Raw genomic sequence first — 26,235 nt, forward strand, 5'->3', positions numbered from 1 at the left:
ATAATAAGACCAAGTCAGAAAGCATAGCACCCAGAACTTTCTGCTTTCTAGCTTCTTTTATAATATAATCATCACCTGTTTATTTGAAGGCATTTGATTTTTAAAATTCTTTTGTGAGAGAGAATATGAACATTCAATTACCAATTAGCATTCAGACTAAATATAAAATTTACATTTCCACACACGGCGCATCTGATTTACTTTCCAGATCAAACATGAACAAGAAACAATTTTAATTTGTCAGATGGTTACTGAATACACCTAGCCATAAAACAATGGAAGCATAATTGCTATAAATGCTTTGAAATCAGCTCCACGATGGTTAATTTAGAATTAACATCTGAATCTTTACCAAATATTATAAGGCTTCACAAAACAACTTTAATGTGGGGTGTCCCTGCCTTTCTCCTTTACTTTACTAAATGTCATTGATTACTGTGCTAGGTACTGGGTGTACTCATTGAATCATATTTGGGGTTAACCATCAATGACACTATCTTTAAGTTGTTCAAGATTTTCTAGTATGTTCATAACTTTCACGAATGACAGTTTTCCATTTTCATTAGTTCCTTTATTTTTTATAGGATTATTTAGATCTGACTGAAAATTCCAAGGCCCAATTCATCATGCCCAGTATTCTCCCTTTACTTGAAGAAGAAAGTGTGATCTCCTTCTGAAGATGTGATACACAGCAGTTAGCATGAGATCTGTATAATTTATAAATAAATTTATATGACATTTACAATAATTCAATCTATAAAAAATGCTAACATTCTGTATAAGGTTTCTGTTTTCCCTTCAGTTTTATAGCTTTTATTGATTTCCACTACACCTAGTATTACATACAAAATTGATACCCATTTTCTCTAATTTCTATTGACTTTTTGTCCTATATAATTTAATAAGAGATAACACCTTATAGGAATTCTAGAATTTGATATTCAGAGCCTACGTAGAAAGAGACTCAAGATTAAAATACAGTTTAAAAGGAAGATATAGTAGGGCAAGACAGAAAACATGTCTTCTAGAAGATACACCTTCCTTGATTATTTCTTAGCTATGAGAGACATTTATGGGTTGCAGATGTTCCAAATATGAGACCAGGGCCCAGAACCTCATCTGACACTTACCAGTAGCAGCAAGTATTTATTGGGTAATTTCTATGACTCAGGGACTGCTCTAAGAATTCTGCAAATGATAACTTTTGGGCCACTAATAGCCTGCTAAAATGAAAATCTAAAGGTCTTTTCTTGGTCTTCTTTTGCGTTATATTTTAGTATCTGCCGATAGTTTCTGACCACCTTTTAGCACCCATTTTTCTCCCTCCTTAGCCCTCTGTCAATCTCCATTTTACACCTTCTTGTTTGGAGGGCTCAACTCAGTCCTGACCTCTTCCCTCTTAAAGGGCTCTCACACCTGCCTTGGCTTTTTCCCTCATCTTAGGTCTGCTAAATGTGATGGCTTTGTTGTCTTTACAGCACGATTAATGTGATAACATTAAAGCATCTCAGTACCCAATCCAGCTCCCTCTCCTGATTTACCTATCTTTGTGAATAGTATCGCCCTTTTTTAGGTAATTCAGAGTCAATTTTTTACTTTTTACTCTCTCTAGTGTCAAACTAATCAGCAAATTTACTGATTCCCTCCACATACTGATGTAGTCCAGCTCCGGCTCTCACCACCTCATGCCCTGACCTGTCTCCTGAGTGGTTTCCACCTTTAGAAAATACTGCATTTTAAGACTGTTTAAATCTGCCTCTCTTTTAACATCAAAATCTCAGGCACTTCAGAGGTTCTAATAATCTTCCTCTGAACTCCTACTGCATGCTCAAGAAGCATTACATTATGCATATCCCACCAGACCAGAAGATTTTGTTCAACTTTACTTTCTGAAGTTAATAAAAAAGGTATTAACAAAGAGATGTTCAAAATTGTTCTACTATTTCCCATCACTTCTACAGAATAAAATCAACATTTGTTCATCTGTTATTCATTTGGTAATCCAATGGATTCCCAGGCCATTTATTATGCTTCTATATTTTTACAGAAACTGTCGATTCAACCCAAAGTGGTTTATTCACTAGTCACTAACCAAACCATTTTTATGTCTCCACATATTTTTAGCCAAAGTCCAGTACAAAATCTCACCACTTCCATGAGGCTTTTGTACCCTTTCTCAGCTTAGGATAATCTATGTTTCCACAAGACTTATTAGCACTTTTTCCATGGCATTAATTTCATAATCAACAATGAAATGCAGTTTGGTTTCTCTTATATTGTGGCAGTTACTTGTTGCTTTACTCTTGTATTTTTTTTTAACATATTCATATTCTGTCCTCCCAACTGGACTATAAATTTCTTTCTTTCTTTTTTATTTATTTATTTATTTTTTGAGAGGGGGTCTCACTCTGTCCACCCAGGTTGGAGTGCAGTGGCACGATCACTGTTCACTGCAACGTCTGCCTCTCAGGCTCAAGTGATCCTCCCACATCAGTCTCCTGAGTAGCCTGGACCACAGGCTTGTGCCACCACGTCCAGCTAATTTTTTTGTATTTTTGGTAGAGATGGGGTTTCATCATGTTGCCCAGGCTGGTGTCAAACTCCTGAGCTCAAGTGATCCTCCCGCCTCAGCCTCCCAAAGTGTTGGCATTACAGGTGTGAACTATTGCACCAGGCCTGTAAAATTCCTAAAGACAAGGATGTTACCTTTAAAATCAGTTTTCTTACATAGTATTCAGCACAATATTTAAAGCATAATAGAAGTTTAATTTTTTTCAGAGGTCTAACTTTTACATTTTATTTGGTGTTAAAGACCCTGTGAAACTACACAACCTCTTCTTTCATTCTTTAAAAAAAATTTTTTTAGAGATGAGGTCTCACTTGTGTTGCCTAGGCTAGAGTGCAGTGGCTTGACCACAGCTCACTGCAGCCTTGACCCCCTGTGCTCAAGCAATTCTCCTGCCTCAGCCCCGAGAAGCTGAGACTACAGGTACAAACCACCACACCCAGCCATACATGACCTTTTCTAAATGAGTCGTTCATGCCACTCAGAAAATAGTATCAATTTTACATGAACTCAAAAGTTCTATGATAAAAATAACACTTTTTTTACTGGGCAGTAAGTATATACTTTGGTTTATTTCTTGCCATTGTTGACTACTACTTCTCTATAATTTACTTTTTTGCTATTAAATTAACATATTATTCTAGCCACATAACAAAATTTGGAAAATAGGGAATAAGATAATCTATTTTCCTACTTTAACAAAACCATTATTACCCTTTGGCTCTGTTCCTTTCTAGTCGTCTCTTTTTTTTTTAGACAAGTGAGCTGGGAGCCATTTAAACACTTCTCTTTGGTACAGACTTCTTGTCACTTACATCACTTATTTAAGCATGTGCACTCTTTATCAACTGAATGGTAAATTTCTTGAATCATGCTGACTTCCTGGCTGTCAGTCACTTCCCTTGTTTTGGTTCAAAGGAAGTAGGTGGAAAGGAAGATGGAGGGCTGGATGCAATTCACAAACATATTCAAATGTACACTTTTCACAGGAAAAATGCATATTTTTGATATGTTAATATTCATATTTTTGGACCCAGCAGTCTTTTTTGCCAATATTCAACTAAAAATACATGAACTTTTAAAAAGCCAATGTGTGATATTTATTAAAAGTGTACTATTAAAAAAGTTTACTGATGAACTACCCAAAGCTATTAAAAACACGGAGCAATAGATATGTTTCTTAATTTGACTGTGTCTTATAATCTGCACATCTTAAAAACACTAACATGCAAACGTTTATGTTTAGCAAAATTGTAAAAAATCCTCAAAGTAAAGCTACTAATAATTCTGTTAAAAGTAAGGCATTTTATGATATAAAACACACAATCATAAAAGATATAACTTTAATTTGGAGTTTTTAACCAGGGCTTAAGGGGGTCAGAGAGATCTCTGTACTCCCTGAAAATTATATAGTACATATACACTTTTTTCCTAAAGAGAGACTTGCAGATAGAGCTGTTATTAATCTAGCTAATCAAATTAGCCAGCAAATTCCAAAAAATAACGTCATGTGTTCTATCACTTGACTATTGGCATTAAAAACCGTAAAGGCAACAGAAATTTACTTAAAATTAACGTAATATTCAATATAACTAAAATACAGGACAACATAGAGATTCATGTTAAAATTTCCATGATATGACATTATCAAACCTCCTGGTTTAGCTGTGTTGGGATACATCCATATGACACTGAACAGTGACTTGATTTAGTTAGCTGCATACAGAGCAGCAGAGGCAACAAGAACAAAAAACATGTAAGTCCAATGAATAGACTCAAACTACAATTTGAGATGAGGTTCCACTATGTTGCCCAGGATGGACTTGAACTCCTGAGCTCAAACAGTCCTACCAAGTAGCTCGGGCTATAGGCGAGAGCCACTGTACCCAGCTCAAACTCTAACTTCTTGTGCTCTTGCTATAAGCCTGTCACTGTGCTTCATTTACATTGTGCTATTTATAATAGCCTTTAGAGGTGGATATTACTGTCATTCCCATTTTATATATGAAGAAGCTGAGGTATCTGAACATGGTGATGTCTCATCTACATTTTGAGGAAAGCCTACGGTGGTTTATTGGCATAATGAAGGATCAGTGGGATGGGAACAAGCACTGAACAGCTTTTAGGTGGGGCAGACCACTTTCCCATCTCATACAATTACTCTGACAAATGATAAAAAGAGCCACATATGCTTTGGAAGTTCCTGACCAATGTGAACTTGATTGTGCAGAATCTTACGGAAAGCAGAAATTCATATGTCCTCTTTTGGGTAATTCATAATAGACATTACTCTGCTTTAAAATTAAGTTGTAAATAAAAATGGCTTTTAGTATTGGTTTTAAGAGGTCAGATTAACTCCTTCACTTCTATTTGTTCCATATGTTGTATATATGTGAAGAATTTACGGTAATTAATACCTGGTATTCTCTAGAAAAAGTCTCAGATTTTCTTGTTTTGCATATTACTTCTGCAAACAGTATCAAACTATTTTTTAAACACATCATAAATTTCTCCTTATTTCATTAAGGAATTGACATGTCACGTACGATACTATTATGGAATAGGCATCTTTTGAAGCTATAATAGCTCTGAAGACCCTGGAGTTATTTCCTGCTATGGGGAATTAATATAAATAGAACAGAAAGAAGGAGAGAATTGGAAAGGCAAAAGCCTTTTTTTTTTTTTTTTTTTTTTTACCAAATCTTACCAAAGTCTGCAAATGCTGACTGTCCAACCACCATCATATTTTGAGGTTTTTCCAATATAGTACTGACAGAGAAGTTTCCATCCTGTTAAATGAAGAAAACTTTGAATTAGACCATCTTAATCCACTCATTTGTTAAGTGTAAAACAAAGCATTCTAACTGAACTGGGGAAATAAATAACTTCAGTATTTTGTTGTATTGCACAAAAATTATTCCAATCTCCTGTTTCACTTTTATTTTGAAGCTAAGGAAACTCCTGCGAGTTGAGGAAGAAAATATGAATCTGGCATGCTTTCCTTGCTGTCAATTCTAGTATCTTTTACCAAATCATCACCATAATTTCAGAGAGTAATAATTTCAAGTACTGTGGAAGGCTTTGGAAATATAAAGAATTATAAAACTAGTTCCTATCCTCAAAGAGCTTACAGTCCAGTTGGGAGATAGAATATAAGTCAGAAAAATAGGATTTCTGACGGTAACACATAATTAGTATAAGTACAAAGACATGTTTTGCAGATTTTAAGGGAAGAAGATTCTGTTGGGAACAATTAAGAAAAGATATTGAAATGAGAGGAGAATTTAATTGATCCTTAAAGGGCCAATCCATCAACTCAAGTTTACATATCAATGAGAAGAGAAGCAAAGGATTGCAACAGCAGCCATGTGCTGACTGAGAAGCAGAGGTGCCTAAGCTAAATAGAAAAGGAGAGCTTATCAGCGATCCTTTGTTTCACTCACTCTTTCCAAACAAAAACAGCACACATCTGATTACCAAAAATAATATGCATTTCTTTAAATCATTGCCTTTCCCTTCTTAATTTTAGATTATTACACAAGAAAAAGAAATCAAAACAATGAATTTGAAATTCTGAGCTCTCAGGTTTGTACAGAGTTCTTCTTATCACTGACCTCTCTATTTTCTGTTTGAGATACTGACTCTGATTCCTACATACTGTATACAGGGTATCTGTATACTTTAAAATGAGTTTTTCCTTCTTTGCTCCTCTAAGGATACTGTAGATCTGTCTGAGTGAAAAAACGAGCACTGGTTTTCTCCCTTATGCTCTCTCACAAGAATCAACAGACATAAGAGTTCTGTGACTAAATGTGGGGGACTTCTCCCCACCATAAACAAGCAATCATTTCTGCAGTGGATACGACCTGGCTGTCCTCTAATTCCACAGGTTGAGGGCTCAGTCCCTCAAATTACCCTAGACACCAGTCCAAAGTTTGGACCTCCAGTATTTCTGCCTGACCAGCTTCAAGTTGGGACTCACACCACCCCCTCTTTGGATTCACAGCTGGAGTGGCTCGCAGAACTCTGGGAAACATATTTACTGAGTTATTATAGAGGATATTACAAAGGATACAGATGAAGAGATGAGTAGGGCGAGGTACGGAAGGGTCACAGAGCTTCCATGCCCTCTCTGGGCACTCCAACCTCCAGGAACTTCCACCTGTTCAGCTATCAGGAAGCTCTCAGAACCTAGTTCTTTTAGGTTTTTATGATGGTTTCATTATGTAGGCATGACTGGTTAAACCGCTGGCCATTGGTGATTATTTTAACCTTCAGACTCTCCCCCATTCCTGGAGGTTGTGGGGAAGGGCTAAAAGTCCCAATCCTCTAATCATGTCTTGGTCATTCTGGTGACCAGTCACATTCTGAAGTTATTTTGGGGTTGCCATCCACCAATCAACTCATTAGAATACAAACAGACATCCCTTTGGAGATTCTAGGTCTTTCAGAAGTTCTATGTTAGGAAATGGGGACTAACGCCAAATTTGTATTTCATATTATCACAATCTGCAAGTTGGTTTCTTAAGAAATCACTGCTGATCTTTACAGAGAAATGCTATAACAAAAGCACAAAACCCAAATGCTTGAGGACCATGAGTAAGGAAATAAGATTTTTCATGTGACAAGCAATGTTCCAACCACTTTAACACTCCATTGTCCCTGTGCAGAAACATGTTTCCCCTCCCATTATTAAAGCATCTGATGTATTTTTCAATGATTTTCTATAGACATCTTATTTAGTAAGGGTATTAAGCCTTAGGCTTTCCCTCCAGTCTTACCTAGAACCTGAAACTGCACTAGAGATGTGTCATAGTTGCCAAATCCCTAGCTGAAGTGTCAAGTGCTTTTTCATTTTAGAAAGATCACACCATTGGCCCGGCACAGTGGCTCATGCCTGTAATCCCAGCACTTTGGGAGGTCGAGGCGGGCAGATCAGGTCAGGAGATGAAGACCATCCTGGCTAACACGGTGAAACCCCGTCTCTACTAAAAATACAAAAAATTAGCCGGGCATGTTGGCGGGTGCCTGTAGTCCCAGATACTCAGGAGGCTGAGGCAGAAGAATGGTGTGAACTCAGGAGGCGGAGCTTGCAGTAAGCCGAGATTGCACCACTGCACTCCAGCCTGGGTGACAGAGCGAGACTCCGTCTCAAAAAAAAAAAAAAAAAAAAAAAAAAAAATCACAGCATTGGCCGGGCATGGTGGCTCACACTTGCAATCCCAGCACTTTGGAAGGCCGAGGCACGCAGATCACTTGAGGTTAGGAGATCAAGACCAGCCTGGCCAACATGATGAAACCCCATCTCTACTAAAAATACAAAAAAAATTAGCTGGGTATAGTAGTGCACACCTGTAATCCCAGCTACTAGGGAGGCTGAGGCAGGAGAATCACGTGAACCTGGGAGGTGGAGCAAGCAAGTCAGCCAAGACTGAGTCACTGTACTCCAGCCTGGGTGACAGAGCAAGACTCCATCTCAAAAAAAAAAAAAAAAAAAAAGATCACAGCATTCAGCAGTGTGTAGAGTGGATAGAATGTTTCATGAATGAATGGAAAAATCTCTCTTAAAATATATCAGCCTTCTATGAGATAAAGCTGAATATCAACTCAATATACTAACTGAAGTGAACAAATTACCCCACTGAAGGTCTATGAATTTTGGTAAATATATCTAGAAATACATAGATATAACCTCATGATTTATCTCTATCAAGAAATATTGAAGTAACAGCCTTCCATGTCTTCTAAGATGCCACTTTCACACTGAGCATCAATAGAAGAGCGATGCCCACTTCCAATTGCTGGAGGAAAAGAATACATTCTGGCCATAGTGAGAGTAAGCAGAACACATTAGACATGTGACAGAGTTGGGGGAAAAGACAACACTTTATTAGACAACTTTTCCATTATTATCATCACTTGTTCTTTACTTTGCTTAGCAGTATAAACATATATAACTTCATTTCCATTCAGATTACTTACATATTTAATATGTAATGAAATGATTTAATAAACTGCATCATCAATATATTTTATCTCAATAGATAATACATTTTAAAGTGCAGCATAACTACGCTCATTTTCAAAGATGAAGCTGCTCGGTAGCTATTAATGAGGCAGGAGAAACATGATCAATACTGTTTTTCATTTTGAACATATTCTGGGAGAACAGTCTGGTGCAAAGAACACTAGAATTGGAGTAAGGTGAGGTGGGTTCCAGTCCTTTTTCATTAAAAAGTTATGTCACTTTGGGACAGCCACTCATCGTTCTAGGCTTCAGTTCCTCAGTTGTTAGAAGGGATTAAACATACTGTCTACTTGCAGGGTTCTGGAGAGGTCAAATGGAATGAAAGACAACAGTGTTCTGCAAAATGCAATGTATCAGGCACCTATATGGTACTGTCATAATGGCAGTCCTGTGCTTATGATCTGCAAGTACTTTTTTCACAGGATGCCATTTGGTACTCATTTACTCCATGGTCTGACTCTCTCTTTTACTTTTGGATTGGAATCTCCACCTATTTGTATATTTATGTTCTTTAGTATGAGAGTAATTTTGTTATGAAACAAACAATACTACTTTTTTTTATACTGTACTATTTTTTAAAAACTGATAAATAATAATTATACATACTCATGGGGCACACAGTGATGTTGTGATACTTGTATAGTGATTGGATCAGAGTTTTTAGCATATCGATCATCTCAAACATTTATCATTTCTTACTATTCAGAATATTCAATATCCTCCTTTTTTTTTTTTTTTTTTGAGATGGAGTCTTGCTGTGTTGCGCAGGCTGGAGGGCAGTGGCGCGATCTTGGCTCACTGCAACTCCGCTTCCTGGGTTCATGCCATTCTCCTGCTTCAGCCTCTCGAGTAGCTGGGACTACACACACCTGCCACCACTCCCGGCTAACTTCTTTTGTGTTTTTAGTATGGATGGGGTTTCACCGTGTTAACCAGGATGGTCTTAATCTCCTGACCTCGTGATCCACCCGCCTTGGCCTTCCAAAGTGTTGGGATTACAGGCATTAGCTACTGTGCCTGGCCTCAATATCCTCCTTCTAATAGCGGCAGGAGGCAGACAAATTCCTAGGCAAATAGGGATGGGTCCCCAGTGAAACCTGACCTTCAAACCAAAGAAAAACTAAAGCCTGAAACCAAGCAGCCAGTTCCGGGTAAAGTCCCCAACCAGAGTGAGAACTTCCTTGATGCCTCTTAGACAATAAAATGGTGCTTTTCCCAGGCCGCCATGGACCAATCCACATGCACTATCCCCATTCTGAGCCCATAAAAACCCCAGACCCAGCCACACATGGGGATTCCCTGCTTTTGGGCAGGGGCTTCCCACTTCAGGTCCCCTGTCCACTGAGAGCTATTCTGTTGCTAAATAAAACTCTTCTCCACCTTGCTCAATCTCTGGTTGTCCACTGTAACACCCCCTTTAGGGCTCTGCAGTTGCTGGTGTCTCCAAGTTTTTAGATGCCACTATGCTCCCATTGTCCAAACGCTGGCGCCTAAGTCAGAAGCTGCTTGTAGTATGCCTGGTTGAGCCTCAGCCTTGCATGGAGTTGGCGCCTGGGGCAGCTGCCCTGCACTTACTTGCTTATACACCCCTCATCACGCAGTGCCTGGCTTGCCCACAGTGGGTGTGAGATTAGGACTGGTAGTGCGAGCCAAACACAGCCTGCTGGGTCGAGATGGCAGAGCCAGCCCAGTGGTTGTAAGTGAAACTTGAGCAGAGGCCCCACCAGCGGTGGAGGTCTCTAGCTGGCGAAGTGGCACTGTAAGAATCCTGTGTCAATTCCAGGTATTTGAAACTATATATTATTGTTAATCGCAGTCATCCTGTCAACTGCAGTGCTATGAAACACTAGAAATTATTCCTAGTTAGCTGCAATTTTGGATCCTTTGACTGCAGCATTTCTTACTGTGATGTTCTTACCGATCTGCACTGTTTCCCTGCAATCCAAAATTCAACGAACTCACTAGGGGCTTCTGTTGCAGTCATCTCTTTACCTTTTCTTTTCTGAGTTGGTTTCTGGAATTACTGTGTACTAATTTCAACGACTTAAGGGTAGAAGGTTTAGAAACAGATTTCCTAGCTCAACTCTCAGCTCCACTGTTTGCTAGCCATGAGGCAGGAATAAGTTAGTCCTTCTTTAAGCATTCCTTGACTTATTAAAAAATGTATTTTTACAAGGATTTTGTGAGGATTAAGGAGATAATCCATATAAAATGCTCAGTATAGTGGCTAGCACACAGCATGCATTTAATGTTAGTAATAGTAGTAGTAACACTAGTAGTAATGCTGTTACTACTGCTACCACAACTACCAAAACCACTGAAGCAGTTAACCCACACCTGTTGACAAGAAGACTTTCTGCCATTTTCTACTTGAATTCCAACCAAATGTGTCATGTGGTAGCAAGTAGCCTTTCATGGATGACTACCAATGCTTTGGCTTTCATGTTTAATATTTAATGTTAAAACTGCCATATTTATAAAGGTAAAAACTGACCATGAAGCAGTATGTAATAACGACTGCATGCCCCTATCTTTATTTATGTAAAGCAGTGGTTCTCAACTGAGGCAATTTTAGTCCCCTGAGAACATCTGGCAATGTCTGCAGACATTTTTGATTGTCACAACTGGGAGGTGGTTACTATGAACTAGTGAGAAGAGGTCAGGGACACTGCTAAACATTGACAATGAACAAGACAGTTCTTCACAGAAAGAATTATCTGGCTCAAAATGGTGACGTGCCAAGGCTGAAAAATTCTGACATAAAGGGTGTCCAAGGATCTGGTTTTGCCACTCTTTTTTTTTTTTTTTTTTTTCCTGAGATGGAGTCTCGCTCTTTCACCCAGGCTGGAGTACAGTGGTGCGATCTTGGCTCACTGCAAGCTCCACCTCCCGGGTTCACGCCATTCTCCTACCTCAGCCCCTCAGTAGCTGGGACTACAGGCGCTCGCCACCGCACCCAGCTAATTTTTTGTATTTTTAGTAGAGAGGGGTTTCACCGTGTTAGCCAGGATGGTCTCTGGTTTTGCCATTCTTCACTCTTCCTCCACGACACTTACCTACTTTCTTCCTTGAGTTCTGTTCCTACACTTCTAACCACTTCCTTGACATGTCTCTGTTTTTTGCTTTTTAAAAAAAATTTTTAATATAGAGATGAGGTCTTGCGCTGTCGCTCAGGCTGGAGTGCAGTGGTGCAATCATAGCTCACTGCAGCCTCAAACTCTTGGGCTCAAGCAATCCTCCTGCCTCAGCCTCCTGAGTAGTTGGGGGACATATCTCTATTCTAAAATAATTTTTTTCCTGTCCAAAATTAGTTACTTCTTTTGTCTTTTCTATTTCTCTTTTTTTTATTTTTTGAGATGGAGTCTTGCTCTGTTTCCCAGGCTGGAGCGCAGTGGCATGATCTCACTGCAACCTCTGCCTCCCGGGTTCAAGCGATTCTTCTGCCTCAGCCTCCCAAGTAGCTTGGACTATAGGCATGTGCCACCACACCTAGCTAATTTTTGTATTTTTAGTAGAGATGGGGTTTCACCAGCTGGCCAGCCTGGTCTTAAACTCCCAAACTCCAATGATCTGCCTGCCTCAGCCTCCCAAAGTACTGGGATTACAGGTGTGAGCTACTGTGCCTGGCCTCTATTTCTCTTATTGCTCACCAGAAGAAAACACAAGTAAGCACTGTGTTAATGGTCATCCCATATTCTCATATCTAACCCTTTTTGTCTATTTCCAACATTTCCTTCTTTAATCATTCATCTCTTTCCCAGGTTATTATAAATTCCTCCTAAATTTACTATAAACTTTAATCTCCCTACGTCCAGATGTTGCATGCTAACCTATCTGATACACAGTGGCCAATTTAATTGCAATAATGAAGGCTCTGTTCATCTCACTCTCAGTCCTAAAACAATAGCTTCTCAGCAGATTTTTAAGAGATCATATTACTTAGTTTAGAGATCAAAGCTCTTGCTGATCTTGTATAAACCAATTTTTCTAGTCTTACATTTCAATATCTCTTTTATGTTCTGGCCTAAATCAGCCACTTTATACCATCTGGATGTGTCTTGTGTCTCCTGTGCAATTCCTTGCCTGCCTTTTCCTCTTTCTTTCTCACTTCCAAATCACTAACATCCTTTAATTCATACTAGCCATGGTGAATACTACATCTTTTTTTTTCTTTTTTTTTCCTTTTGAGATGGAGTTTTGCTCTTGTCGCCCAGGCTGGAGTGCAGTGGTGCAATCTCGGCTCACTGCAACCTCCACCTCCCGGGATCAAGTGATTCTCTTGCCTCAGCCTCCTAATAGCTGGGACTACAGGTGCGCACCACTATACCAAGCTAATTTTGTATTTTTAGTAGAGACGGGGTTTCACCATGTTGGCAAGGCTGGTCTTGAACTCCTGACCTCAGATGATCTGGCCGCCTCAGCCTCCCAAAGTGATGGGATTACAGGTGTGAGCCACCACACCTGGCCTAAATACCACATCTTTCTTGAGGCCTTCACTGATAATTCTGGAATCAGATAGAAGCAACTGCTCTTTGAATTCCTGTAGCATAATGTATATCTCATCATACCAGCCAGGGTCATCCACACTCACATCCCAGCTCCTAGCCTACAAGCCCTATTCACTTCCGTATCTGCCAGAGCACTACCATGGGGCTGTACATGCAACTGATACGTAAGAAGATTTGTTGAGCTTTCATTCTTCTACTGGCTAATGTGGTTTTATAGGTTTTGAGGTTTTTTTGGCAAATTAGTATGTGACTGCAAAGTCTCTGTCCAATCTCTAATTGAAAATGATCATTCATTTTATGAAAACCAAACTTTATCTATCCTAGTTAATTCTGAATCTACTAATGATTAACAATTGTTACTGTGGAAACTGAGAAAGATTATCTCCTTGACCAAACTTTGGTTAGGCTCCTCCGAGAACTCTGCTTAACTTATCCCAACCACTACCCTGCCCAACTAATTTCCCTTCCACTGACCCCCATCCTGCTCATTGGTTATAACATCCTGATTTTCCTTGTATTTGGAGGTGAGTCCAATCTCTTCCCCCTACTGCAAAACCCCACTGTAGGAGCACTCTTGAAGAAAATCTGCCTTACCATCTTTAACAAGAGTTTAAAAATACTTTTTTCTTTAAAAGTTACTTACTGATCCAGCCCTTTATAAGAAGAAAAACCCTTAGTCCCCATTTTCTAACAGTGAATTTATTAGTTTTCTTTAAAGAAAATAATAACAAAAGACCCAGTCAAAATCTATTTTATTCATCAAGAATCTTCTCCTATTGAGTTGCTTCATTCCATTAAGTTTAAATCAGCCTAGACTGAAAGAACCTCAGATACTTAAGGGTGCTTCATTATGTTCTATAGATATTCTACTTATTTATAATGAGGCTTCCCCCGACCCTCAGATACAAGTTAATCAAATACACCTCTCATTTTCTAATACTAGAAGATTCACTTGTGGTAGCAATGAAAGGCCACCTGCAAACAAACTTCCCCCAGCAGTGGGGACTTAATGTATGGCAGTCATAAAAATATAGCAACCATATTTCTATTATCAGAAAAACAAATATAACTGCATTTTTTAAAAAAGTAGTACATTAAATAAGTCTTTTTTGATTTAGATGTCTTACTTCCCCTTGCCCCATTTAAAAAAACAAAACAAAAAAAAGAATCAAATTGCTGAGCTTAGAAGTAGTCAGAAGCTCTGATTTCATCTAAACAAAGCAACCCCAAAGCAACCCCCCATCGTAGTTTCCTTCCATGAAGAGATCTGAGTCATGACCAGCATCACTTACCATATTATGAGGGATGGCTGATAATGAGTCTGAGTCTCCTTCCATAAGTTTGTGCTTTACATTTCAAAAATCTGCTTATTTTTTATCAGCATTTTAATAAAATTTATAAAAGGTTATGGGTTTAATTTGGATTGAATAAAATACAATCAGGAGTTGCAGATGGGAAATCAACAGACCTAAAATTAAAATTCGATAAATGCCTACTGCGTGTCAGGCATATTACACAAACTGTTTCATTTGATCTTCATAAAGATCCTGTGAAGCAGAGGCTCTTACGCCCATTTTCTGTGTGTGGAAAGTGGGGTTCGATACTTGGCCAATACTTCACGAATGTCACTGTGATGGCCAGTTTGGTCTGGTCTCAGATCCTGTCTTCTACTAGCCTGAAATTTAACTTTAAAATTTCAGGTTGTTTATTCTTCATTAATTAATCCATCATATAACTCATATCAAGCTAAAAGTAAAACAAAATCATGACATCGGTTTGGGAATCTTCTACTTACAATTAAAAAAAAAAAACCCTATTGGGAAAGATTTCTTAATCCTAGTCAACCTGGCAGTAAGTTTGGTGTTTGTTGTCTTATTTCTTTATATAAGCCTAAAGGCAAAGGGGGAAAATTGGTCTTTTTAAAATAGTTTTTTTCATAAACCATCATGCTGACAAATTAAATGACAGTAACTCTCTCAACAGCTGACAGCATAGCAGGGGTCCTGTTAACATGCACATTAGGGCAGCCTGATTGGTTTAATTGGCAGTCATGCCTAAAAACCTGCAGAGTAACTGATGCTGAATGAATCACTTCCTTCAGAAATATTCAGTAGTTTGAATGCAGCAATGCAACCAAAGGCTCTTAAAGTTTTCTATTTATTGTTGAAATCAACCAAGTGATTATTTTCATTTTATTTTCTAAAATTGTGTGCTTTTACTGAAAGCCATCATTTTAAAATGCTTCAAGGAAAAGATTTCTTACCAAATTTTCCCATATTTCAAACTGGAAGGTACTAGTGGTGGCATTCAATGTCGTCAGGAATAAATCTAGAAGGAAAAATAATAAAAACGTAAAGTTTTGTAGTCTTACTGATGTGTACATTTAAAAACAGAAAAAAATGCAATACATTAAAAGAATTAATACAATTCTACTTAAACATATTTTAAATTATATTTTAACAAGTTTCATCCCATTAAAAAAAAAGCAGATGACCCTGCATTAAAGAAAATGTATTTAACGAGGATATTTGGTATTAGTCCTTCAAGAATATTCCTTATGTCCAAGAATAGTTATGTGTCGCACTTTTTTAAAATCATGTGCCTTTTAATCTTTTTTATTCCAAAGTGTACTATATTTTTTAAAACAGATATTCTGATCGCAATCACATTTGCTTTCTCACCCTGAAAGCAAGCAACACTTACCTATATATCATAGTTTTCAGCATTATTTTAAATAACAGTATTTCACCACCCAAAAGTTTTTGCACTCATGTTAAATGAATAAATTATGTTTCAAATTTTCAGTAATAGAATTGTCTTCATAAATTCCAGCTAACGAATGGTTGTTTTATTGAAAAGTACAATAATTTTAATAAAATTTCTTTGAAAAAAATAGGTTCACAGTCAAATGAAACATCCTATTATTGTAAAGGCCTATTACTGCAAACAAATTTATTCTAGTAGCAGCATTTATTATGTTTGTATCATGGCAATTTTACTTAGTGAATATATAAGGTATTAAAACGATGAGGTGGCTTATAGGAATATTAAAATAACATTACTGTTTTATGCTTTAAAAAACAAATTACTGGCAGGGCGCTGCGGCTCACGCATATAATCGCAGCACTTTGGGAAGCCGAGGTGGGAGATCAAGACCATCCTGGCCAACATGGTGAAACCCCATCGCTACTAAAAATACAAAAATTAGCTGGGTGTGATGGTGCGCACCTGTAGTCCCAGCTACTTGGGAGGCTGAGGCAGAAGAATCACTTGAACCCAGGAGGCGGAGGTTGCAGTGAGCCGAGATTTGATCTCCAGCCTGGCGACAGAGGGAGACTCTGTCTCACCAAAAAAAAAAAAAAAAAAAAAAAAAAAGATTCAGAGTGATGTGAAGGCCATATCTACTGAAAAAAAGAGTTTTTTTTTTCCTTCCTACATTAGATATGCTCAGAAAACTATCATTCACATTTTAATGTGTTTTCTGTAAGGGTGTCATATGAATTTGATGAAGCTAATTTATCTAATAATTGTAATAATAAAGATTTTCATGGAATCACCCAAAAGCTAAGGAATTTATTTTTATAATTAGTTGAACTCAAAACTCCTCATTCCAAGTGGAACCATTCTTTTGTCCATGTATCAAATAGCTCCGTATTTATTTCCACAACAAGGAAAATGCTTTGCCTGTGGATATGCAAATGTAGTCCTCTATGAACGTCATTTGTTTACTGTTACTCATGCACTCCCAATGACGTGTTACTTCCGAAGTCATTTGATCCCATTCCTTTTCTTCCAAGATGAAGGGCAAATCCCTCAGCTGTTATGTGAAGGCTACCTTACCTACCTTTCCAGCCTCAATTCTGTGTTACTCCCTCACAAGAAGATTGTGTTCAGGCAGAGCAAAGTAGTCGCCAGATTTTATCATGTTTTTTGACCTCTGTTTGCCTCTGTACATGTCATTCCTTGTCTCTGTAGTACCTTTCCACCTCACAGCCACCTGGTGAATGGATTCTTCAAAATTGGCTGAAATTTCCTCTTCCTTCTAGAGTTCCTTCCTCTCCCTAGACATAGCTTTCCCTCTGCTGTTATTCTCCTTTGCTACCTCCGTCACGGCAGTGATTACAACCTACCATGGTATTCTGGCTTCACATCTGCCTGTCCAAAGCTCCCTGAGGGCAGGAATCATGCCTAACGGATTTTTCTATCCCTGCTGTTTCTATGAGCTAGGAAATATAACATATTCAAATGATTGTTGGATAATTATGGACAACATGCTATATGTATATTGTAGTTCTTGCAAATTTGCTTGGATGTCTAAAAATAATTGCTCTATTATGTCTTTAAATGGAAAGTCTTGGGGAAAGAAGGGTCTACGTTAAAGTGTTTCATTAAAAATAATCACAGTGACTACTGTACTAAGTATGTTTAAAAGGTGTTACATTTTTATAGCATCTGAAAATGGGAATAATCAGCATAAGAAAGTGATTAGGGATTACCAGCCAAAGAGAATTCTAAGAATCACTAAGGGAGGCATGAGTGCAAGTTCTGACCTGTTTGAAAGAACTAAAACCGAGAAAAGGGGCAAGAATGCTACTACATTACAGGTGAATTTGTTCAAACTGAAAATATCCAACTTTTGAAACTCTTAACCCATTTGAAAATATAATAAATGTGGAGACATGTTTTCAACAAGAAATCAAAGGTCTGGTGTCTTCATAAGGCAGTTAGCGTCATGGGATTAGAAGAATGACTCTGTGACCACATATGGTTAAGATATGGTTAAGGGGGATAGTTAGAGGGAGTGGTGTAACTACAAGCAATTTATCGCCATTCCTTGAAAACCAATTCAAAAATTTTTTCCCACTGGTGTTCTATTAGTCAGAATCTATATTTGCATAGAAGGTGAAAATTATGCCCTCTTCTTTCATGCATATTTAAATAATTTAGGAACTATAACACACAATGCTGATTCTATTTCCATGGCTTCGCTAGCTATTTATTAAAACTTTGAAAAGTAGTAAAGCTAGTTGAGGGACTGGAAGTATCTTGTAAAATAGATTTTTAAAAAAAATATCATTTTACTATTCAATTATGTAAAGGGGCATAGAAAAAATAAATGATTCATTACAAGGAGAAACAAAAATAGAGAAAATTAATTATTAGTAATTAAATATAAAGAATCATGCCTCAGACTTTGAATGAAATGGGAATGAAGAAACTCCTAAAGAAAATTTTTAATCAATGAAGCAATAAAGTTCTCACCCTCTCACATGGCTAAGAGTAATTCACAAAATAAAATTAAGGAAATGTACTCCAGAAACTGTCATGGATGTGACATGCCACCCAGATGCCCTTTTGGGAATTAAGGATTTATTCTCTCAGCTTCTAGAAATATTGCTGGCAGACAATCCTAAGTGGTTAGCCCTCTTTGGAACAACTTCGGCTGAAAAGGAGCTACCTTGCAGAAGGTTGCATCCCTTTCTGGACTAGTCTGCATCCAATCAATGGTCAATTTGGAGGTATAAAGGCTGGACCCACTCACCACAACTCAGGACAACTCTACAGGGCCATTCCACATTCAGAGCTCCCCAGGGGTCCCCTTGAGGCTTTTACTGACGCTGAATTGCAGCCCAACTCTGTTTCTGTCTCATGCCGTCCACTGGTTTTGACTCTAAAATGAAACTTCATGCCCGTGAATCTCAGTCTCAAAGTCTGCTTCCCAGGAAACCCAACCAACAATAGTTGATACCAAAAGTGATCTGAGAAAACAGACACTAAGATGAGATTCTGGACTGGGCACGGTGGCTCACACCAGTAATGCCTGCACTTTGAGAGGCCGAGGCGGGCAGATCACCTGAGGTAAGGAGTTTAAGACCAGCTTGGCCAACATGGTGAAACTCCGTCTCTACTAAAAAGACAAAAATTAGCCAGGCGTGGTGGTGTGCATCTGTAATCCCAGCTACTCAGCAGGCTGATGCAGAATTGCTTGAACCTGGGAGGTGGAGGTTGCAGTGAGCCAAGATGGCGCCACTGTACTCCAGCTTGGGTGACAAGGGTGAGATTCCATCTCAAAAAAAAAAAAAGAGATGAGATTCTGTAGTTGGATCACCTTTCATGGGGCAGGCAATATGGGTTCCTTCACTGGGGATAAGGCAGAGGCAGCCCCCAAATAAAACACCTTTTCCCCCACTTATCTTTTACTGCTGCTGTCTTGCAATAGTATTCTGGTGGGAGGAAATACACTAGTGGGGGTGTGATATTTTGTGTTTTCTTTTTTGAGAAATATGAGGCAAACACTAATGCTAAGGATAGGTAATTAGACAGCTATTGCTAAGCTCAATTGAGGCAGTACAAGACAGATACAAAGGCTGAACATGATTGATCAGAAATTAAAAGCTAAATGTGAAAGGAAGAGGGTCTCTTGGGTAGCCAAAAAAAAAAAAAAAAAAAAAAAAAAAAAAAAAAGAGGTTATCACATCCCACACCAAAAGGGCAAGGAGGACTTTGACCAGTAAGAGCAGAAGAAGAGAACCCAAGAAGGTTAAATTCTCAACCATAGCAGCTCTGCTATGCTAAGGTTAGAGCCCTAGGTTGGAAACAAAATACATGATTCATGGAAAGGGAACATCTAGGTTGATGAAGCAGAAACTTTGAGTCCTCAGATTCACGCAAAACTTCATAGTCTGTAGAAGTAGCCCACTCTTTGCTGTTAACAGCTAGTCTTCTTTCCTGTTTGATGATGACGACGGAGAAGTTCCTGCCCTCATTATGTGATTCACACACACCCCCATTCCTATGCTCTGCCCACCTTATCGCCTGGACACTACACCAAAAAGTAAGGTTAAATTACAGTGTAAACTTAGCCAGGAATGTGATGGACGGGTAGGAGAAAGGGACTGCACTCTGAATTAAGTCAAGGACCTAGTGGACACGTACTGGCAGGAGCCAGAAGAGTGTGCATGAGACTAAGTTCTGCATGTATTTGATCAAGGCAGGGTGGGAGTTGGAAGAACAGGGTTGGTATAGGGAGAGTGGGGTGAGTTGTGGCTTGGAATAAAGATTTGGTGGCTTAGCGACTACACTGGACCCCTTTCACCCTGGAAGTGGCAGCAATTCATTTACAGGAACCATATATATTTTGGATATGGTTTTGTCTTTCCTGTTTTAAAAACTAAGTTTAAAAATGCTAATAGAAACAACATAATGATAGCTGATATCACTGGTATTCACTTGAACAAATACTCCATAACAAAAGATCACATCATGATTTCATGAAAAATTCAGGATTTAAACTCCAAACTCAATTAAGTTCTTTTTCATTAGATTCATTTAACAAGTAAAATAGTGAAAATATTCAATGCACATGCAGTTTCTTCCTCAGAAACTACAGAGACATAGACAAGTGTGTACAAAAACATTAAATGGTTTATGCTTCAATTATCTCCATTCATAGCTTGAAAGGAGTAAGCTACTGCATTTTAATCTTTGTCAACTGCAGCTTAGCCTTCCTTTCAAATGAAGAGCTCTCTGGTTAAAGTTGGCATTAAAAGGAAGCCTCAGGAGTTTTAGAAACTTAAATTGGAAGTCTAAATGAACTAAATCATATTAGAAAAACTCAAAACAAAGCTTAATGATTAATCATGAGCATGTAATATCCTTTTGATACACTATGGTATAAAAGAAGATGTTGAAAATTGTGATTTCAGGCACTATATCCTTCAGTGTGATGTCTCAAGTTTTAAGAAAAATATTCCGATGGAAATTAAAAAAAAAACTATTCATAATATTATTTTGAGTTCCTGCATGAAGAAATTCTCCTTGGATAGTAATAGTTACTATTCACAAAGGAGTAATATTATGGGTTATTTTAGAAAAACATAGTTAATAAAACATTCGTAGTATTTTCTGTAAGCTGAAATGTCTGGAGACATTTCCACAAAGAATGGCTCAAAGCAGTATCATAACTTATACTGTTTCTATGCTCAAGCTAGGAGGCTATGCCAAGCTCATGTTTATATTTGTTCTATAGTAGTATCCAGTTTCTCTTAGGCCCAGTTATATTAGTGGAAGGGCAGCATAACAATGTAGAATAAAAATATCTTTAAAATAAAACACCTTTTCCTCCACTTATTCATTAAAAAGTATACTGAAGGCCATATGACTGCTGAAATCACTAAGACAAACCAGGTCATGCCAGCTCTCACTCTTTGCAGCAGCAGTTTAATTGCATTCTGTAGCTCAGAGGTCATCAATTGAAATGCTATAAGGCATAAGGCCCTTAACTTAAATAAGTTAAGAAGGCCTGGTACAAACAAGATGATCAAATAGTAAAAAGGCAAGGGCATACAAACTGAATAAGCATCTCAGGATAAGACAGACAGTAGTAAGTGCGGGAACTGGATGAAGCAAAAGAGATCATCACTGACCAGAGGGACAGAATTAATTAGCTCCAGACAATTGTTGTTGTTACAGAAATATGATTTTTAATATGAAAAATCATACTTTTGAAATACTGAAACTTAATTCAAAATATTTGAAACACAGCATGGGTCAAAAAAACTCAAATCAAAACATGTCTCCAGGCTGATTTTGCTCATGAGTATTGGTTTGAAACCACCTCTGATAGAGATGATTGCATTAGTTATATTTTTGTTTCCAGAAGATCAAACCTATTTCCTATATCAAATAATTCTGCCAGATCATATTTTATAAAGATGCACTACTTTAGTAAGATGATATGAGAAACGTGCTTGAATTGTTCCCCATTCACAAGTCTACATTTCCAAGAATCATTTTAAAATTTCAACTTTTAAGTTCATTATCTTCTATCTAGACTTTCTTTCTATTTCCTGAAACATGGGGTCCAAAATGAAGATTCACCATACTTAGCAGACAGCTCTGATGATCTCTAATTCAAGAAGGTACACAACAAGATACAGAGAGACGCAGACACCACACTCTGGAATCCAGGCACACAAGGCTGAAATCACTAATGGTAACAACGAACACATTCCTACCCTGTCTTCCGTCGTCAGTGAAATCATGATCAGAAGTCGGGGGGTGGGGGTGGGTGGCTTTATTTATTTCAGATTGTATATAAACTAAAAATTTTAGGCAAAACCAATAAATTCCAAGTAACAGGCTGCTGGCAGCAAATAATGATAGGAACCTGTTAACTGCACTGAAATGGAATGTCTAAGGGGATTATAATTTTCCCTTGATGAGGGTTATTAACAAATGAGGAGTAAAAATTTTCCAATTACTACACTTTTATCATAGGAATTTATTTTTCATAACTTGTATGTTGAATTGTTAGGAGAAATGTAATCAAGACAATTGTGGTAAGTTAATGGTCCCCAAAGACTTAGCAATATTTTGAATTCTGGTGTTAAATATATGTATCAAGTGAAGTCACATATTTCCTCTACCCCTGTGAGGTCAGGACCTTAAGCAATTTCAGGGAGATTTTGTAGATTTAATATTTTCAATATCAGAATGTTTATATGGGTTAACAGACATTAATACAAACTTCAAACATAAGACTCTCCCCTTTCTCAAAAAGTCCTCTATGTTCCAGAAGGTAAAGAAGTCAACAGAGATAATACTTAATGATGGAAATAACTGGAGAACAGGACCCTGGCATCAATAATTGCTAAGATTTTCTGACTTCCCATCAACTTTCATTTATGTAAATTAACTTAAATGAAGGTTTTAAAATATAAATTTTAGAATTATATTTGCCCTGACGCGTTTTCTTAGGGCAATGAAATCAGTCTGCAATAATTTGGTTTATGCACTAAGGTTACTTAACTTTCATTCATCACTTTCATTCCAAAATCCTGATGCTTTCTTATCTTGTCCACCTGTGCCTCATTATAGATTTACAAAGATGTTACACTTTCTAGTTGCTCAATAGCTGCCTACACAAGCGCTACTATCCAAAAATGGTTTTTTTAGCAGCTGAAACATGGCATGTTGGATTTCTGAGTATTTATTTCCTCCAAATGAAAAGACTGGGCCGGGCGTGGTGGCACACGCCTGTAATCCCAACACTTTGGGAGGCCAAGGTGGTTGGATCACCTGAGGTCAGGAGTTCGAGACCAGCTGACCAACATGGTGAAATCCCATCTCTACTAAATACAAAAAATTAGCTGGGCATGGTGGCGCATGTCTGTAATCCCAGCTACTCAGGAGGCTGAGGCAGGAGAATTGCTTGAATCCAGGAGGCGGAGGTTGCAGTGAGCCAAGATCGTGCCATTGCACTCCAACCTGGGCAACGAGAGCAAAACTCCATCTCAAAAGAAAAGAAAAGACTGTATGTCAGTTTATACTGATGTTAAAGGACTTCCAAAAATTACATTTTTTAATGCATTTCTCTGTCTCCTGAGAGAAACATTTTTGACAGAACTCTAAATTTTCACGACATGATGGACTCGTAGTCATGGGGTATGTGTTAGAAAAAAACTCTTAATTTTATTCACAAAAATTGTGGCCAGACATTTAAAATCAAATTCAACTTCAAAGTGATTTATTTCTTAAGTGGCACAATTCAATCAAGGTGATAATGCTCCAAGAGTTATGAGAAGTTGCTGGTCTCTCTAATAACTGCTACCTCAGACTGAACTGCAAAACATGATACAGGTGGTCAGCTAAGGTTAGCAGTTTATTTCTCTTGTAAATCCAAGGGAAGGATGGTTAAAAATACAAAATTAGTTATTTAAAATGATTTAAACTCATTGTAACTGAAAATCAAACCTCTAACAGTAGGCACTTACGCTCCATCTAGTCTGGAAACCTGATTTGTGTACTGTCTTCTTTTTTTAACTATTCTTAGTTCACTTTCTACACACCAGAGAGGCATTTTCTGCTAGAATAACCCTGGTCTTAATGAAATAACCTGTCTCTAAGGTTTCCACACATTATTTCTGGAACATACTGGAAGGGAATATTTTTCCTGAATCTAGAGCACTGTAGTGATAAAATGCCTGAAGTAATACAGTCTGATAACTTGGAAAAAGTAAAGCAAAATGTTACCTTTCTGGACTTCACTTACTTGCCTATAAAATGATGTGAAAGAATGATCATCAAATTTTTTTTCCACGTCATATCCACGAACTGATTCAAACATCTTTTAAATATCTCTGACTGCGTGGCACTCAACTAGGTATTGGAGAGATAAACACAAATGATGGCAGGGCATGATGGCTCACGCCTGTAATCCCAGCACTTTGGGAGGTCAAGGTGGGGAGATCACCTGAGGTCAGGAGTTCGAGACCAGCCTGGCCAACGTGGTGAGGTTACTGTCTCTACTACTTCTCTCTACTCCTTCCTTGAGGAGGCAGATGTGGAAATTGACAAATACTATGTGGTAATGGCTCTGCTAGAATTATGAATACATATTATTGGAACAGAGCTGGCAGAGGTACTCTCTTGTTGGACGAATTTGAGGAGGGCTTCACTGAGGAAGTGACATTTGCACTGGTCAGAAACTGTGCAATTCGTTTTAAGAAGTTATTATATTCACATTAGTGAAATGCTAACATTACCAACACGTGACATTGTGTTTATAAAAGTTTGTATGTTTGAAATAAGTTAAAATCAAATAATCAGATTATTAAGAAACTTCAGGTTAAAGTAATTTATTAAAATAATGAGGCATACTCATGGCCTCTAACAAAATTAGTTGAAAAAAATTAAACAAAGTTTATTAATGTAAAATACACACTAAATACACTTAACAATTATAAAAATTGCTCTTATATGCATTCCAGTTGTACACAATCTGAAGTTGGTAATTCTGAGAAGTAAATAATTTCCCCAGCATATGGCATTTGATTAAAGTAGTCCCTAAACTTAATATGTGAAACTATAAAAAATTTCTCTTGAAGCAGAAACAAGTATAATAGTGATTAAACATGAAAATGAAATGTATATTAAAAATATTAAGGCTTCCTTTCAAAAGCTACATGAAATAATTTTAAAAACAATGTTAACTCTGAAAGCCTATCTTCAATCATTCTAATGCAGCAAAGAGTAAACCTTACAGTGACTAAGAACTTCTAATGAACCTTCTTTTTCCTCAGTTTTCTCTGCCTGTTGTAATAGCAGAATGCTAGTTATAGGTCATGCTGAGTGCTCACTTCAATGAGAAGACTTCAACCTTTCTTTTTTAATGTCAAAGGGCCTTACAAGAGAACCAAAACTTTGAGCTTTTAAAACTGAAGACTTAAAACACTGCACTAAAAACAAGGAAAGGCTGTTAAGCTAGACAGGACAGTTCTAATGCTGTTTTGTAAATTGATCATATTTAACTTACAGACTAATCTATAACATGGCAGAATATTCCTTTGGAGCATACATGATAAAACCTTCATCCTAAAAAAAGCCACAGCCAAAACAGTGAGCAAAATTCAAGGCCACTGACTTAAACAAAAAAACATCTGTTATCCGGCATTAGGACTGATGAGTTTTAGGTCAGCAAATGCCTACCAATTGTAAAAATTCCCTTCTGGAATGACAGTGTGAGCCCTACAGACCTGCTCTCCAGTAAAACAAGCATAACTGGGGGAAATTATTAAAAAAAAATTTACAGTCTCTGGAAATTGTTCTGAGAGCATATAACAAATGAAGAAACATTTATTCAAGAAAATATACTGAAATCAGACAAGAAGAGCAAGAGCCTGTGACTTTTGAACCACTACCTGCCCTCTCTCTCCTCCTCCTAGCTCAGTGTGAAGGAAACTCTGCTTCAGGAAGCTGCAGCCAAAAACACAGGGCTCCCCCTCCACCCAGCTCCTAGTCAAGGACTGTGGTAACTTCTTGCGGGGCAGGCCACCATTTCTCATCTCCTCCTGCTATATGCTGTAGAGGCTAAATTCCAAGAGTGTGAGGTCAAGAGGCTGGGGACACCCCTTCTTCAATCCAGCCCCTACTCACAAAGGTGGAGGATCTATCTCTCGTGCAGCACACTAAGAATGGCAGGGGCCTAGCGACTCACACACCACCCCTTTTGTAGGCCTTTGGTTCAATGCCGGAAAGGGAAGCAAAGATCAGAAGCTACCCCTCCAATGCAGTGTTCTGATCCTAAAGCAGGGATGCCTCTCAGGGGGAAAGTGTGTCACTGTCCTCACTCT

General features: G+C 38.0%; 1 protein-coding gene across 2 annotated transcripts in view; it reads right to left on the reverse strand.

Annotated features, from left to right (window-relative positions):
- The window catches only part of ITFG1 (integrin alpha FG-GAP repeat containing 1), a 255,382-nt gene that overhangs the window by 177,454 nt on the left and 51,693 nt on the right, over positions 1-26,235 (reverse strand). For both annotated transcript variants that reach the window (XM_520622.6, XM_054669342.2), the window contains exons 7-8: positions 15,366-15,430; positions 5,274-5,355 (exon numbers count right to left, since the gene is read on the reverse strand). In XM_520622.6, the coding sequence (XP_520622.2) occupies positions 5,274-5,355; positions 15,366-15,430 (147 nt within the window). The remainder of the gene's footprint in view (positions 1-5,273; positions 5,356-15,365; positions 15,431-26,235) is intronic.

Source organism: Pan troglodytes, chromosome 18 (assembly GCF_028858775.2).
Source record: "Pan troglodytes isolate AG18354 chromosome 18, NHGRI_mPanTro3-v2.0_pri, whole genome shotgun sequence".
Lineage (NCBI taxonomy): Eukaryota > Metazoa > Chordata > Mammalia > Primates > Hominidae > Pan > Pan troglodytes.